Source organism: Photinus pyralis, unplaced genomic scaffold (genome assembly GCF_008802855.1).
Source record: "Photinus pyralis isolate 1611_PpyrPB1 unplaced genomic scaffold, Ppyr1.3 Ppyr1.4_LG3b, whole genome shotgun sequence".
NCBI classification, from domain to species: Eukaryota; Metazoa; Arthropoda; class Insecta; order Coleoptera; family Lampyridae; genus Photinus; species Photinus pyralis.
In genome coordinates, this window is record NW_022170510.1 from 9,880,877 (window position 1) to 9,897,368 (window position 16,492).

Here is a 16,492-nt window from a genome sequence, read left to right on the forward strand (position 1 = left end):
TCTTCACAGGCCTGAAGGCATCCGTGCTTAGGGAATAGATCGGATACGTTGATCGGTTCCACTAAAAATACAACAATTATTTCTTGTTTCGGGTGAAGGAGTCTAAGCAACGGCGCAGTCGATAAAGCAGCAAATCGCAATAATTCCTTATGAGTCAGTTAAGCAGTTAATTAAAGTGAGTTTCGTATGCTTAAGCGATGTTCATTTTTATACACAAGGGTGAAGTTGAGGTCAGGGTCTCTGTTCATGAACATCAGAACGAACTTGTATGGCACAGCAATGTAATATTTTTCGAACCGGTGTTTATTGAAATTGCCAGTGTTTAAGTGTTGTGTGTAGATTTTCTATTTATGTCAGTAATGTACACACGCACTTGATTTATGAGCTGTAATGTACCGTAATCTTTGGGACAATCTAGCTACGTTATTGATACCAAGCGAGTAGCGTTAATGAAAGATTCTTAAACGCCTCGCAGTGAGATCAATAAAGGTACATAATGTAATACATATCTCTAAGTACCACATTTGGAAGTAGGTATGTATGCGGCGTCTTACAATACCCATTTGAGCATACTCAATTCTAAAGGCAGTATGTGGTAAGTATTGTGTTACAAGTGCCTTTGACGTTCAGAATTTAACCGGCATATATGCGAAAATGAAGTACACCTTTCTCGCTGGCGCAAATTGAAGTAATAAATTTAAAGCTCTAAGCACGAATTTTTATTAAAGTACACAATGCTCTTGTTTAAAGAATGTAGAAACGCATAATTGGGTTGACAAGCTACCGTAATAAATCATGAAATGTAATTGGTAAGAGATGAAAAGCTCGAGCTTAATTGCCATTATACCTCATCCGTCAAGTGTTAATTTAATGAGCAGAAGAAGGTTTATACTTACAATGTCCGAAATACTGCATTTGTCTTCGGGCTTGTTCCGCACGAGCTTCCTGATCCATTATATTGTTTAACATCTCTAATTTTCGCTGTAACTCTCCCGCCTCCGCGTTTTCCGGATCTGCAACATTAATTACGGTATCACACAAACTGCGACGGAAGTGCAAAAGCCCAACTTATGGAAATGGAAGAGTAAAAAGTGCGCTTGTGAGAAGTAATAAAGTACTGAAAGGAGCGAAGAGAGGAAGAATTCAATTATTAAATTGTACAATTTAGATAAAATCGTAGATCTACGTCTTTGTATTGCTTCGAGGCGAGTTTGCTGTTTGTTTGTACGTGAAGTAAAAGCCAAAAGTGCTACAGGATAAATTATGCACGAACATGCCAGCTTATTTGTAATGATGTGCGTTTAAGTGAGGTATTACTTGCGTCAAAATTGGTAGTTAATTATGTTACAAGTGCATATCACTGTTATAAGCATCATTTTTACTCACCACCCACCAGCAAGCGTAGCACAATTGAGCTATCAATTGTACTTGGTGAACGATTTGTCTAAGTTACCTAAGTGTATCATCTCTTAATTAATTGTTCAAAACAATGCAACATTTTACGGGAGTTACACTTGACCTACTACTGGTCCACTAGGGTTTTTATCCACATATGAGCATTTGCAGTATAATTTATTATATTCCGAAGTATTTCTGCGATGATGAAACTTTCCATTACAAGTTAAGGTGTGCCTGTAACTCTCCAGGGGTTGGGGGTGAGTTAATTATATTCACATTGCCAATTACGTTTGTACATTGATACACGACGTTTACAATACGCATGTTTGAGGGTTACGTTATTGTTTTGATCTCAGTTTTTACAGCAATTTGAGTTATCTGAGTAGTTATGAATCATTTGTACTACCACTAAAAAATGAGCTGGGATAATTTTTTCCAAAGTATATGTGCTTTTGTGAACCTTGAACTCGAATAGAAGCCGAATCAAACCGATTCGTGTCGAGGGAGCTTTCGGTTACATCAGGTCTCTATAAGTACCGAACACACGCCGTATAAACCGGTTCACACATCGGAAGTGACCGAAAACGAATGGAATACGCACCGAACCGACTCGAACCGTATAAGTGTGAAACAAACCTTACGGTGATCGTTTGATATGTAGTTAGCGTTCAACGTACGTTATTGCGCTTCCTTGATGCGAGAAAGAGATTAGAGTAGTACGTTGAACGGCCTCGTGGATCCTTCTCGAAAAAATACATTGCAGTTTCCCGATGGTGCGATCTACTTCTTACTATTAAATTCCAGACGTTTTGTTTTAACAGAAGAGCGTGTATTATATCAGTCACGTGGAACTTCCGGTTCCGGAACAGGCCTACCCCAAAGTTGTGGTTACTTTTCTCAGGAACCGCAAGTTCCACGTGGCTGATATACTTCACGCTGTCAGCCCTCCTCTGAGGAAGGCAAAAAAGCCGCGATTTTATCGATTATTTTGTGTAGCAAAATTTGAAATTATCGAAAGTTTATTGAAATTGGCAGAAATACGTTTTCCTTACTAAATCGAGTGCGTAGAGCCCACAAGTTAAATTCGTTTTCAGCTGCGGGGCCATTTGGTCCCTTAAGGGCCTAAAAGTGGCCAAAAATTCGATATGGCTCTAATGGAAAATTCACAACTCCCTTATGTGTGGAGATATTGATTTTCTGCTTTTTTTTGTTGGGCAAGGTTAAGACGATAGCGTGTGGTGTAAAAATGTGGGCCATCTGACATTATAAAATGGACACGTGGTCCTACGGTTGCCTTCCCACCATTGCATTTTCAATGCCATCAAAGAAATATATGGCGAATTCGCAAACAACATTATAAACAACGCATTGGCGAAAAAATGTTATGGGAGAGAAAATTATTTAGATATGTTCGCAGCAAGCCATTGATGCAGTTACACTGAAAATATGGAAACGCCCTGTAGAGCTTACCAACAAAATTATTTTAGTTTGGCGAAGTTGCCAGAGAAGATGTAGATTAATTTCGAAGATGATTCAGATAAGGATTATATATTTGTAACTTAATTTAAATTAATGTGATAATGATCCGAAAGGAACGCGGGCTATGGTTCGATTTTACCAGGACAAAAACATGAAGATCGGCGTACAAGTTAGGCGAAAGTTTATGCCCTTGCGACGTTCAATAACCAGCTGGAACGATGCACGTTGACATTTTTGAAAAAAAATATGACGTTCCTAGGATCTTAAAATTCGGGACCTGATTTTTATTGTTACATTGTGCTTGTTTAGTGCTTTGTTGAGTTCGTATATTTGTGTTGGCTATACCAGGGTTTTTGTCCAGAAGAAGGTTTCCCTGATATCGTCTGGTTGTGTGCGTAATATATTTTATATGTTCTTGTCTTTTTTTACGCACAAATCTATCCTTTCCCATTTGTGAAAGTGTCGCAAAGCATCCATCGTTTTGACATGATATGAAAGTAACGGTGATTCTGCTCGTGTGTATGGAGTAAGTCAAGATTGCAGTCGCTTCTCAATTTCTGCGGCACAGTACAACGGGCACTGTTTTTACAAAAAAACAATTAAAACGATTGTTGTTAGTAAAAGATTGCGACATAGACAAATAGGTAACTATCGAAACATTTTTGAAGTCGTTGATGTAATGGGTATCCTACCCACAATGCAGCACTTCACCTGATGTTGGTATCATGTTTAATGGAAAATCACTCAATAATCATTGCGGTTATGACTGTTACGTTACTAGTAATGTTTGCTAAGTTAGTAGACTTTCGATCGTTTACATGAAAGCTTCAGTTGCTCATTTAGTATCTTTGTTTCTAATGATTATCTACAGTTGACCTCAGTTGCAAATAAGGCCAATCCTAGGGCCAATCCTCTAGTAGATTTCTCAGTTCTATTTAAAGTTTAACCTACACCCGATACGGAAAGAAGTTTTAGGCACGACATTTTAGCGCATATTGAAAGACAAATGCAATTTATACATATATACATGCAGAAAGCTTTTATCATCCATCTCGAAGAAAATGTCAAAGCGCTGTCCTCATTCTGAATTCTGAATTGGGACACGTCTACAAACTATAGAGAAAATCTTCTATTTTCTTGCATGTTTACATATTTTTATCGTTACACACATCATTTTAAAAGTGAGTTCTTAACTACCACATAAAGGGTTTTTATAGAGCCAAAATTCGTGACTCGAAAACTCTTCACTTCTAGTTAACGTTAAAGGGACGTTTATAAAACATTAAAATTTTAAATTAGGATTTCGTAATTATTTTTGCAAGCCTTTAACGTAAAAAGAGTCCGCATTATTCAAGAGAGCGAACACTAAAGTAGGGAATTTAGACAAAAGCCGCATTAGCAAACAAATGCAACGAGGTGAGGATTTGGTGCCTCCACCGTACACGGCGGTTTGTGGGTTATAAATATAGAGATTTATTATACTTATTGCGAGTTTGACGTTTATTGGATTATTCCATTTAGGTTGGGAGTAGGTAAAACGTGCTAATTGCAAAATGGGAATCTATTTTTGATGTGGATATTGTCTCCTTAAAATTACAAGTCTTTATAAGACTGCAAAGGCGAAAGAAATGGTGGAGTTTCACCAAAGGAAATGTTTAAAATTACCTGAGAGAATCATAAGGTAGAAGTTAGGTACTACATTTTGCCACAAAGAACCAATGCGTTTTTCTAATCGCTTAGATTAGAAAGAATCAGTAGACCACAAATTGCTGATTAGTGGTAACATATTATAACATTTCTGCAAAGGGTTATTTCCAGAGCTGGGCAGAATACTTTCAAAAAGTATTTGAATACTAAATACTTTTACGTCCAGCACAAGCGAATACTAGATACAGATACATTGAAAAGTATTCAAATACTTAAAAAAAGAAGTATTCAAATACTTTAAAAAATAAGTATTCAAATACTTTAGAATGTATTCGAATACTTTCAAATGTATTCGAATACTTTCAAAAGTATTCTAATACTATCAAAGGTATTCGAATACTATAAAAAGTATTCGAATACTTTGAAAAGTATTTCATTATCTTACTTTGAAAAGTATTCGATTACAGTAAAAAGTATTCAAATACTTGTCACTCAAATACATTAAAAATTTAAAATAGTATACTAGATAAAAGGCTTAATACTACTTAAAAAATCAAGTTATACTTTGTATGGGGTTAGCTTTTTTTATATTTCTATTGTTATATACAAATTTAAGGGGAGTAAAAGCGTATTATTATTATTATATTATTATATAGGAGGTACCTACCAGGACCTTTCTTATACCAGTTATATCCTTAAGAATACGTGTACCAGTTTTCAAAGCGATCGTTTTGACCATCCGTTTGTCTGTGTGCATGATAACTTGTTTTGAAACGTGCGATCGCTTTGAAAATTGGTACACATGGTCTTAAGGATATAAGAAAGGTCCCTATTGTTTTTAAGTTATGTAGACTATCGAGTTCGGTATTCAGATGTATCGGATTTTTATATTTGATTTTTTGAGGCCGGAAAAAAAATTGTCTGAGATCGAGATCGATCGAGAGTCCATAATTTCAAACAGTTTGAAGATTGGGCTACTAGATCAAAAGTTATAGCCCTTTGAATTTTTTTTCGAAATTTGTTTTTTGTCCATAACTTTTTATTAAGAGGTCTAATCGAAAACGTACGAATTGTTTTGGATTCTACGCACCAAAATTAATAAGAAAAAGTGTTTTCCCGAGAAATTTTGGTGTAGTCGATTTTTGGTAAAAAAGGAAGGTTATACACTGCCTTTTTTTTAGTCCCGAAAAAAAAATTGTCCCTGATCGACCGGGAAAAAAAATTTTCATATAGAATGTGCCCTGTAGAATCCATAATTTCAAACAGTTCGAAGATTAGGCTACTAGTTCAAAAGTTACAGCCCTTTGAATTTTCTTTCGAAATTGGTTTCTAGTCTATAACTTTTGATTGAAAAATCTAATCGAATAAGTACGAATTGTTTTGGATTCTACGCACCAAAATTAATACGAAAAAGGGTTTCCCGAGAAATTTTGGTGTAGTCGATTTTTGGTAAAAAAGGAAGGTTATACACTGCCTTTTTTTGAGGCCCGAAAAAAAAATTCACAGATCGACCCGGAAAAAAAATTTTCTTATAGAATGTGGCCTGTAGAATCCATAATTTCAAACAGTTACAAGATTGGGCTACTATTTCAAAAGTTACAGCCCTTTGAATTTTCTTTCGAAATTGGTTTCTAGTCTATAACTTTTGATTGAGAAGTCTGATCGAAAAAGTACGAATTGATTTGGATTCTACGCACCAAAATTAATAAGAAAAAGTGTTTTCCCGAGAAATTTTGGTGTAGTCGATTTTTGGTAAAAAAGGAAGGTTATACACTGCCTTTTTTTGAGTCCCGAAAAAAAATTGTCTCAGATGGACCGGGAAAAAAAAATTTCATATAGAATGTGCCCTATAGAATCCATAATTTCAAACAGTTCGAAGATTGGGCTACTAGTTCAAAAGTTACAGCCCTTTGAATTTTCTTTCGAAATTTTTTTTTTTTTATTTAAAGGAATAATGCCTGAACTACAAGGTCTTGTGGCATTTTTGCTTATACAGCAGATAAGATTTACATTTACATGGCATCGATTAGTTGAATGTCTTTTAGAAAACTTATTACGTTCTTTGGCTTTGAGAAAGCGGTTTCTAAGTGGTTGCCGATGTTAAAGTTGTTGCGCTGCTTCGTGGTCCTAGGACAGTCACAGAGGATGTGTCTCACAGTTAGTTTGATATTGCATTGTTTTTTGGAGTTCTTTTAAGAAGCGATAGTCAAGGAAAGTAGAAAACACTTTAATGAACACGAATGAGCAAAAATATGGAAAAATGTAATGACTAAACTGAAACAGATTCAATCAGCAATTTTGTGTTACTACAACTAACTATACATAGCAACTAAAAACAACTCCCTGCTTTTTCATTACTACTAAATCAAGGTGTTAAGGAAAGCAGGCATTTTCAAATATCTCAACATTGTTGGCAAGTTGGTTCTTCTTCCTTTTTAAGCAGGTAGTCGTGGGTAAGTCTTGTATGTCCGGTTTTCAGTCTTGTTAATATTGTCTCTTCCCTTCTAGTGATATTGCTTTGGGATTCTGGGGGTGTGTGTTTCGGTTTGCAGTAATTTTTTGTGTTCGCTGTTTCTTCCCATTCCAAGTTCCATGCTTTGGTGATACGGTTTTTAATTATATGTTTGGCGTCGGTCCTTGTGGTGTATGTCGTGCTTGGATCTTTCCTGGATGTGGCCTCTTTTGCTTGTTGGTCTGCTCTGTCGTTGCCTTCAATGTTGATATGTGATGGAATCCATAGAAAGTCGGTTTCTTTGCTTTGTGATTTGAGTGTTTTCCAGGTGGTGTGTATTTCTTTGATACATTCATGTTGTGGGTACATGTTGTTTAATCCCTGGTTTCTAGTCTATAACTTTTGATTGAAAAATCTAATCGAAAAAGTACGAATTGTTTTGGATTCTTCGCACCAAAATTAATACGAAAAAGTGTTTTCCCGAGAAATTTTAGAGTAGTCGATTTTTGGTAAAAAAAGGAAGGTTAAGTACCTATTCAATTACTATGCGAAGTATTCGAATACTTCTCAAAGTATTCAAATACCTTGCGAAGTATTCGAATACTTTACGAAGTATCCAAATACTTTGCGAAGTATTCGAATACTAAATATTTGTGAAAGTATTTGAGTTACAAAAACAAATACTGCTTCCATAATAGTACATTATACATATATCAAGGTAGAGAAGTCCAGTATTATTGCCTGAGCACCAAGATTACATCTCGAGGCGCTTGCGCCGAGGGGTGTAAGGTGCGAAGGCAATAATAGACTTCTCTACCGTGGTATATATTTCTATTTTTTTCACTACTAGCACTTGAAATCCTCTAAATTAACATATTATATTGATAAGAAAGTGAACGGTTGGACAGAATTTTTTGTTTAATAATTTAACATGTCAATCAAGTACGTGGAAGTACAAGTCAAACAGGCCGTATTTTGTTCTGTCATTGAGATATTTTTAAAGAGTAATTTCGTTCGAATTTTTTCAAAATGTGATAATTTTAGGTATGTAATTTTTCTAGAAATGGTTGATGGTGGCAATTATTCATTTTAGAGAACTTGTCCAAACGTTTATTGAGTGAAATTTCGGGTTGTGTTTTCTAAAAGTGACAGCGTGACAGTTCTCATTATTGACTACTAGTTAATAATATCCACATTATTAACCACTTTGAACAAATGCCGAGAAAGGCTACTTTACAAATGGAAAAAAGGTTAATAATCATGTCATCAGACGCTAGTAGTGAAAAAAAGTATTTAATTACAAAGTATTTGAATACTTTAAAGGATTTGAATACTAAAAAGTATTTACAAAATCGAATACTGCCCAGCTCTGGTTATTTCTATACAAATTTTGTCCAGGAAACTTATGCCCTTTCGAAAAGCCCGAAAAACCTTTTTCTTAATGAATATTAATGTTGCGGAAAAAAAGGTTGCTGTTTTAATTCTGCCCGTTACATAAACATTTACCGTAAATTATACGGTAAGTTACAGGATTTAATTTATAATTGGAATGTTACCATTAAATCGTAAATTCTCCAATAAAATTTCCCAATTAAGAGGATTGAAGGGTGTGGCCAGTATTTTTGTATAGTAAACGTTAGTAAAGAAGCCGCTGTGTGTTGCGTTTAAGAGGAGAAAGAAGCAGTTGCGAATGCAAAGCCAATCAAAAAGAGTTATATTAACATTGACATTAGACTTTTGTGTTGCATTTACCTATGGAAGCATTAGATTGAGTAACGTCGTTCCGGCAGGATGCAGTGTCTGTTAAAATACTCCGCCACCCAGTTGGAGGGTCGAAGCGGCCTGCACATCACGTCGTACGTATTATGCATAGCACATCTACATACTAACTACAACTTACATCTTCCTGTATAACTTATTCAACTACTTAAAGCAAATGTCTCTACCTTTATATTTACAGAACACACATTCGTCATCTTGAAATTTGAAGGCATTAACGTTTCATGCTTCGTAAAGTGCTTCGTAATCAAAGATGTTGCTTCACTTTGTTAGTGGAAGTAACTTAAGTGGTTGTATCAATTTCTACTTACAAATTAATTTAAAACTACTCAAGATTAAGAACGTTTATATTTTACCCAAACTCCCAGTGAACTTTCAACCAACTCATCCACGCATTTGCCCACGTATTCTTGTAAATACTTCTGTGACCCTTAACCTTTGAGCCGCATAAAAAGTAAATGGAATTACCGCATGAACATACACAAAACACCGCAGACCTAGCTAGCTCTCTAATTAAATCGATCCCAGAACACTATCAAGTATCAACTTCAAACTTGAGATTCTAAAGCAAACAGTAGCCACAATCAAATTCCTTAAATTCGAAAAGGGTCACCTACATCATGAAGACTCCTGAAGTGAACTTTGTGTACGGATCAACAAAATTAATCATAATTAAGCATGATACATTTATCTTGATCTTAAAGGGATCGAATAAACACAGGATTTGCATGATTTCACGCAATCTAAATTTACTCTACACACAAATGAAAGTAAACATAAAATCCTACTTATCAAAATTCAACTACAACAGCTTCCGATTAAACAAACCCCGCATATACGTTCGAATCCAATTGTCCGAATTAACTGGCTGAACGTAAACGCAGGACCGATGAATCGAATGGCGGCACGTTTAACGTGGACTACAACTTCAATGAAAACTGCTATCCCAAACGTGTTTTTTAAATTACACCCTGTATAATGTGATAATATATATATATATAAAAAAAGTATACCTACGTTGTAATACATCAATGTAATCAGGAAAAAGATTGCAAAAAACTGACGTTATGATATACAGGGTGTTGCATTTTAAAAATACTAACTGTGGGCCAAATCTCAGAAATGGTGGTCCAAAACGACACTGGATTCTACGTAAAAATATCAAAAATTAGCAGTTTTTACTTTTTTTCTTACTTTTTCTAAGATAGTAAGGTAGATAACTTTTCGTTTCCCCAATTATTTTTCAAATTTGAGGAGATGTAATCAGCTAACACTAACATGTAAGTTGCAGACCCTATCAATTTTGTTGTCTTAAAGTAATGGAAGAACTGCAAAGTTTATACGAAACGGTCCCCCACACCTGAACTATGAGCACGAGTACTTATACAAAATTGTCTTCGTATTTTCCAACCACAATAGCGCCGTTAAATAAAATTGAGCCAATAATTCACTTGGCGAAAGCTACCAAATTTCTAAACTAGTACATGCACAACGATCCTTCCGTGTTGACTAGCAGAGGACCACCCTCTCACATGCGTAAAAAAAAACTTTCGACTAAAACTTTTTCATTTAAAATACCGTTGTCACTTTTGCTAAATAAATTGACGTTGGCAGAGATTTGCGGCGAAAATTCCATTATAAGAGAAGGTATATAACATCTGGAAATTTCGCACGAGTCTCTTCGAAACAACGGGCGATTTAATGTTGCCGCCTACTATTTTTTCGGTTACACCCCACGTTTCAATCTTTTTAATAAAAGAGGAAAAATTCGAAGTCATATGTTACACTCGTCAAATATGGAGGTACTTTAATTCGCAAACAGTCTCTTTGAACCTTGTTCTTCTCTTTATTCTCCACAAAGCCCTGAATATGGAGTAATAAAGGCTTTACGCACACTTTAATAGCAATAATTGCAGTGCATTTTTATTAGCTGATATACGGGTTGTACACGGTACACCAAATTTATTTGGAATCCCCTTTGTTGACTTTAATGAAACCTATATATTGATAGAGCATATTATTTAAATTGAAATTTAAAAGACTAACGGAAAAACTTAAAGGGGATCTAAATAAGGGACATTTTTATAAAGGCTTGCTGTTGAGGTCGTGGCAAAAGCTACTCTGATAATATTTAAATTCTGCCCGTTGTCATTCTAATATTCCAAACAATATCAAAAGTATCAAACATGAATCGTAAAACTATGCGTAAATAGAATAAGACAACACTGGGGTATGTAGCAACTATTATCAAAAAATATCTGCAGATGTCAGGATAAAAAATTAAAACATGCAAGCAATTTTTAAGGAGGCAGACAACGCATTGAAAAAATGTGGTTTGAGATGAAAAAGTTTTTTAATAATCCACAAACATCCAAACAGTATAGGGTGTACTCCGATGTAAAAATGTAACACACCGCTGAATTTACTTTTGGTTTAAAGGAGTAATTTTTTCACATCAATGATGGTTTCCCTAGCAGTGTAGATGGAAAAATATAAATTTATTTTATTGTTGATTAATAAAACAGATATTTTAGATATTGAAAGTACTTGTAACGATTTCCCCTTCTGAAAAAATAGGGCACCATCCTACACTACCAGAAGTACAATAACGTAATGGCAAGAATACCTTGCAGATTTTATCCACCCTAACATGTGGCCCCCTAAACATCCCTGATCTTATCATCATAATGAATTTGGTTAAATTATATTTAGGGTTTAGATAAAAAAGAACCGAAATACATATTGTACAGGGTGAGTTTATTTTTATTTTCAATATGGGGGCCTCGTAAACCGTAAGAAATACAAAGCCGCTTCAATTAATTAATTTTATGGTGGTCCTTTCAAAGTTTTTTGTCGCTCTAGAAATGGCGAAGCTACAGCCAAAAAACCCAAAAATGTCATTTTTGAGAATGTATCCGCTCAATGATAAATTTGAAAAAGCATGGCGGAAATGGAGCATTATTGTCATCAAATTTAGTAGTTAAAAAGGAAGCAGTTTCTATTCTCGACAAAAATCCTTCGCAGCTTGGTAAGTGTCAATAGTGATTACTCATTCAATTCAGTCTAGGCACTCCTTATTAGCAAATTGTTCTGCCGCCAAAATTGAGTGAGGTTTTTCATTTAATTAAAGTGAAAGCGTGGCAGACTAGAGCAAGGCCTTAATATTTGACAAAGAATTACTCGTCGAAAAGCCGATTTATTACTTTTCTCTTTGTATTATACAGCACCAGAGATTGAACGTCTATACAGTCAATGACGGCGAAGAGTAGCTATTCATAATTCAAAAAGAAATTCGAAAATATATATCAAAGGCATTCAACATGTCAGAGTTAAAAAGAATAGAAATGTTACTTTTGATTTAAACTCCCACGTGAGATATATTCCGTTCTTAAAAATTTTACGATGGTCGCATTTCACCTAGCGCAATTTACCACTTCTGACATTGAGCAATTTTCCTTTTGTTTTAAAGGATGGGACGAAAAATGTTAGATACGCGAGATGTGGTTTTTTAAGACGTGTTTTGCCAATAATTGGCTATAAGCCAACAGTTGGGTAGTTTGGCCTAGATTTGAAAAGCACTCGGATTTTTGTCGTTACATAAATTACTATAAAGGTGAATCGTGAAATGGAATTTTCTCGATTATACGACATTTATTGCCGTCGCACGATTTAAGATTATGTCAGTTGTAACTTGTACGCATCAACATATTTTTTATAAAAAAACGAATATTATTTACTTTTGATATGGCAAATCAATACGTCCCGAGTTAAATGTTTAAATTGAAAGGAATATTCGGAAACTGTGCAGAAAATGTCTACTGCGGTAGATGTGGGCTTATGGAAACCATTTTAATTTTCGTTAGTCAACGAGTAATTTCCCGGCAGGTGGTTAGTCTGTCCTCTGAAATACCGCGCCGTTTAAACAGAAGTTCGGACAGGTCGGATTTAAGTTTGCCTCAAGCGAGAAAACTTTAGAATTTAGGGGTGAGCACCAGAACACAGGGTATAAACACAATTTACTGAACGTTCACACCCAACATTCTAGACACACCTTAAGAGTAATTTGATAAGGTATGAAGTGAAAACCTCTTCCGAACTGAGATTCCTTTTAGCCTTATTTAAGAAAAATGTACACAATGTGCGGGATTCAAGGTTTTAGGATGAAAAACTTCTAATTACGATTCTTACCTTGACATTAGCGTTTCAAAAGCAAATGTTTGAACGAGATCCGAATTTATATCGACACATTTTCGTGTAGGTATGAAAAAAAATATAGAAAATGGCCTCAATGTATAGAAAAGTTGTTTTCAATTTTTGGGTTAATCACACAAAGTCCGAGGGCTCAGACCAACAAATCTCAGAGCTAAACTTTTGTTAATGACAGAAAATAACACCGTGTTCTTGAAATTTCTGCAGACGGTGGCATCCAAAACCGTTTAATAGTGAGAAATTAGAATGACTTTATACCAGTCTGAAATTTAAATCAGTTTATATCTAACTTTGTACAAGGCAAATGTTTAAGAGTGAATTATGTAGACGGCGGCGTAATATCAGCAGACGCATTGAAAGTTTTCCGTAGGCCATTTTTCACGAGCGACTTTGACACGTATAAGCTGTATCCGAGATAAGAAGGACCACTGTGGGAATTCTAGGAAGGGTACAAGATACAAATTTGGTTAAATATGAGAAAAGTTTTGCAATCAAAGGTCTAAAAATTCCTGAAAAATGTTTAGTTTTTGAATGATCTTGAAAAAATCAGGTTTTTCAAATTTACCACTTATTTTTTTTTCTGGCGTTAATATTTGACCTAGAGCAAAGCCACTGACACCGTCGTTAATTTCATTTTTTAAATACTGTCCTGATATTCGGATATCATATTCCTAAGGATCTTTTTATTGCAATGAAGCATATAGCATTTAATGGTTTAATTGCGGTTACCCTTTTTTTCGGGCTTAATCATGAAAATTCCTATCACGGACCTATACAGAGATTTTTTAAAATAACTAATTGGTTCGGACAATTAGTGGTTTATTTAATTATTTATTTAATAGCATTCCAATGAGTGATTCGGTTATTAGCAAAAGGTATGAGAATTGAAATACAACAAGAAACGAATTTGAACAAAACAACTAAATGTAGAAGATAATGTTCCAAAAGATTTTCTTTATTTTCTAAACACAGATTTCAAATGATTCCCCTTGGTTCCTTCTTCCGTTGCAAAATTTTAATGATAAACACGATTCTCAGCACGAAGAATGTATAACTCGCAAACAGTTTTCAGGAATAGCTAGATTTTGGTCAACACGCGTCAATTGGAGTTTCTGTCCCTCAGTCTGTGTACTGGGTGGCCAAATAAAAATGGCCGTCGGTCATATCTCAGAAAATAGTAGAGATTTCGGGTAAAAAATTATGTAATAAAAGTGACCAGGAGAAATTGCTGGAAATTATTTTCCAGTGTATAAAATGACCACTAGGGGGCTCAACAGTCATGATAAAATTTTAATTATCTCCGGATTTTATATCTATATAATAAAGTGGTATCAAAGATAGCTGGGTTTTAATCCTGACCCATTATTTTTTGTTTTATTTTGTTTCCTGTCTTGTGAAATAAAATGGTGGGGGGAATTAATTTAATATTTTCCGGATTTTATTATGCGACATCAAAGATAGCCGAATTTTCACCCTTATATGATACACATTATTGTTTGTGGGATCATCAAATGTTTATTTTTAAATAAATATTGATTTCGCAAGTTTGGCTTAACCGATTTTAGAAACCTTAATGTCGTTAAAAAGAGCTTTATTTGCATACCAACAGCCTCTTTGCGTAACTGGTAATTTTACGGTCGTCACTAGAGGGCGTTAACGGAAATTTTACTATACGAGTATACTAAGATTTTTCTTGAAAAAACTAAATGAGATGATATTTTTTATACGATAAAATAAAACTCGATATTTCATTAGGTCTAGTAAACACTTCAAAAATCGAATACGATCACATATGCTCGAGTGTTGACAAGTCCCAAGAATGTGTATGTAAGAAGGGGTCTGGACATGGGTCGCTTATTATCTCGATATTTGATGATTATATGTATATTTCTTTTCCATCGCATATAGTTCCTTGCGCAGACATATTTGAGGTTAAGTGGTAGAGCGGAGAAGAGCAATTGCTCTTTACCGAACTTCGCCTTTGATAATAGCACAGTAGTAAATTTCAAGCACGTGTGTACACATCCACAATAGCCAAAGGAGCATTAATATTTATCTAATGTACCACACCGAAAAAAAATGTGCTAAACTCAATAAAGCAATATTATTATTATTATTATTATTAAACATTCCAGATCAGCATCTTTTTTATAACTCGAGATATTGGCCAAGATGCCCTCTAGTGACGGCCGTAAAATGACCAGGTATAAAAGCAAATGGGATGTTGGTAGGCCAAATAAAGCTCTCTTAAAAGGGACCAAGTTTAACTAACATCGGTTAAGCCAAACTTGAAAACATTTGCTTTCCCCCTCCACTTTATTTCACAAGATAGGAAACAAAGTAAAACAAAAAATAGTGGGCCAGGATTAAAACACAGCTACGTTTGATACCACTTTATTAGATAAAATTCGGAGAAAATTAAAATCTTATCATGACTGTTGTTTGTACACCCTAGTGGTCATTTTATACATTGGAAAATAATTTCCAGCAATTTCTCTTGGCCATTTTTATTACATAATTGAAATATGGCCAGTTTTATTTGTCCACCCGGTACATGTTAACTTGTGAACGGTTTCGAATTTTTCAATTGTGATAATGATGAATAAAGATGTTGAACTTTTACATAGTAGTGATCCGCGCTTATTTGTGATTTCGAAGTTGAGTTTGTTTCGATTTGCATTTATCTCGTTACGAAGGATTTGAATTGGAATTTGTACACGTGACGCTTCCGAATCCTGGCGCATTTTCTTTTCAGACGTCCGATATCTGACGGTGGAAGTGACGTAATTTAATAATTCTTAGCATCTTTATTCGTATTAATTGGTTCCTACGCCCTCTCATTAACTTAGAGGTATGTGCATTTGGGATTTTAAGACGACTGCTGTATGTAGTAGTTATAGAGGGCTTTTCCTTCCTCCGATATTTGCTGCCGAACAATACCAGCCCAGATCGGGAGTGTTAAAAGTATCATCGGGGTGTTTCCTTGCGAAGATATTAACTTAATTGGGCTCAAAACCTGTGTAGACCTTATCAGGGCGATAATGACCACCTTGAAGCCTTGCACCGACCATCTGTAGTCATGTAATCAATAATGTTGAATATTTGGAGAAATATTTGTATTTGTGGGTCTAGTTTATTTTGAGCTTTTGTTGATTGAATAAATCAGTATCTGTTTTGGTACCCTTTACTACCTTCGAATCTTCTTAATTTCGTATTGGGAGAGTTAAGATAGAAATGGAGTGGCGCCCAACCCTATGGGTAAATGGTAACGAAAGACCATTTGACCAAAACGAACTACGGCTGTGGAGATTTTCACGCTTCTATTTTATTTCTTAACTAAAAGCAAAACATCATTAAATAGGTCCCTCCATGTGAAAATTATTTTTTATAAATCATTTCTTGATATTCCCGGTCGTTTCCGCAATAATCGACTGTCTCAAGATAAATAGGACACCCTGTAGGTATATAAATTAATTAAGAAACATTGAATAAAAAATAAGATCACAGCTTACAAAAAAAATGACCGCT

The 16,492-nt window shown here is 34.9% G+C and overlaps 1 protein-coding gene across 2 annotated transcripts in view; it reads right to left on the reverse strand.

Moving 5' to 3' along the window:
• LOC116167227 overlaps nucleotides 1–16,492 on the reverse strand; it is a gene marked incomplete at its 3' end in the record, with an annotated part of 118,169 nt that overhangs the window by 15,965 nt on the left and 85,712 nt on the right. For both annotated transcript variants that reach the window (XM_031482500.1, XM_031482501.1), the window contains 1 exon segment: nucleotides 897–1,013. In XM_031482500.1, the coding sequence (XP_031338360.1) occupies nucleotides 897–1,013 (117 nt within the window).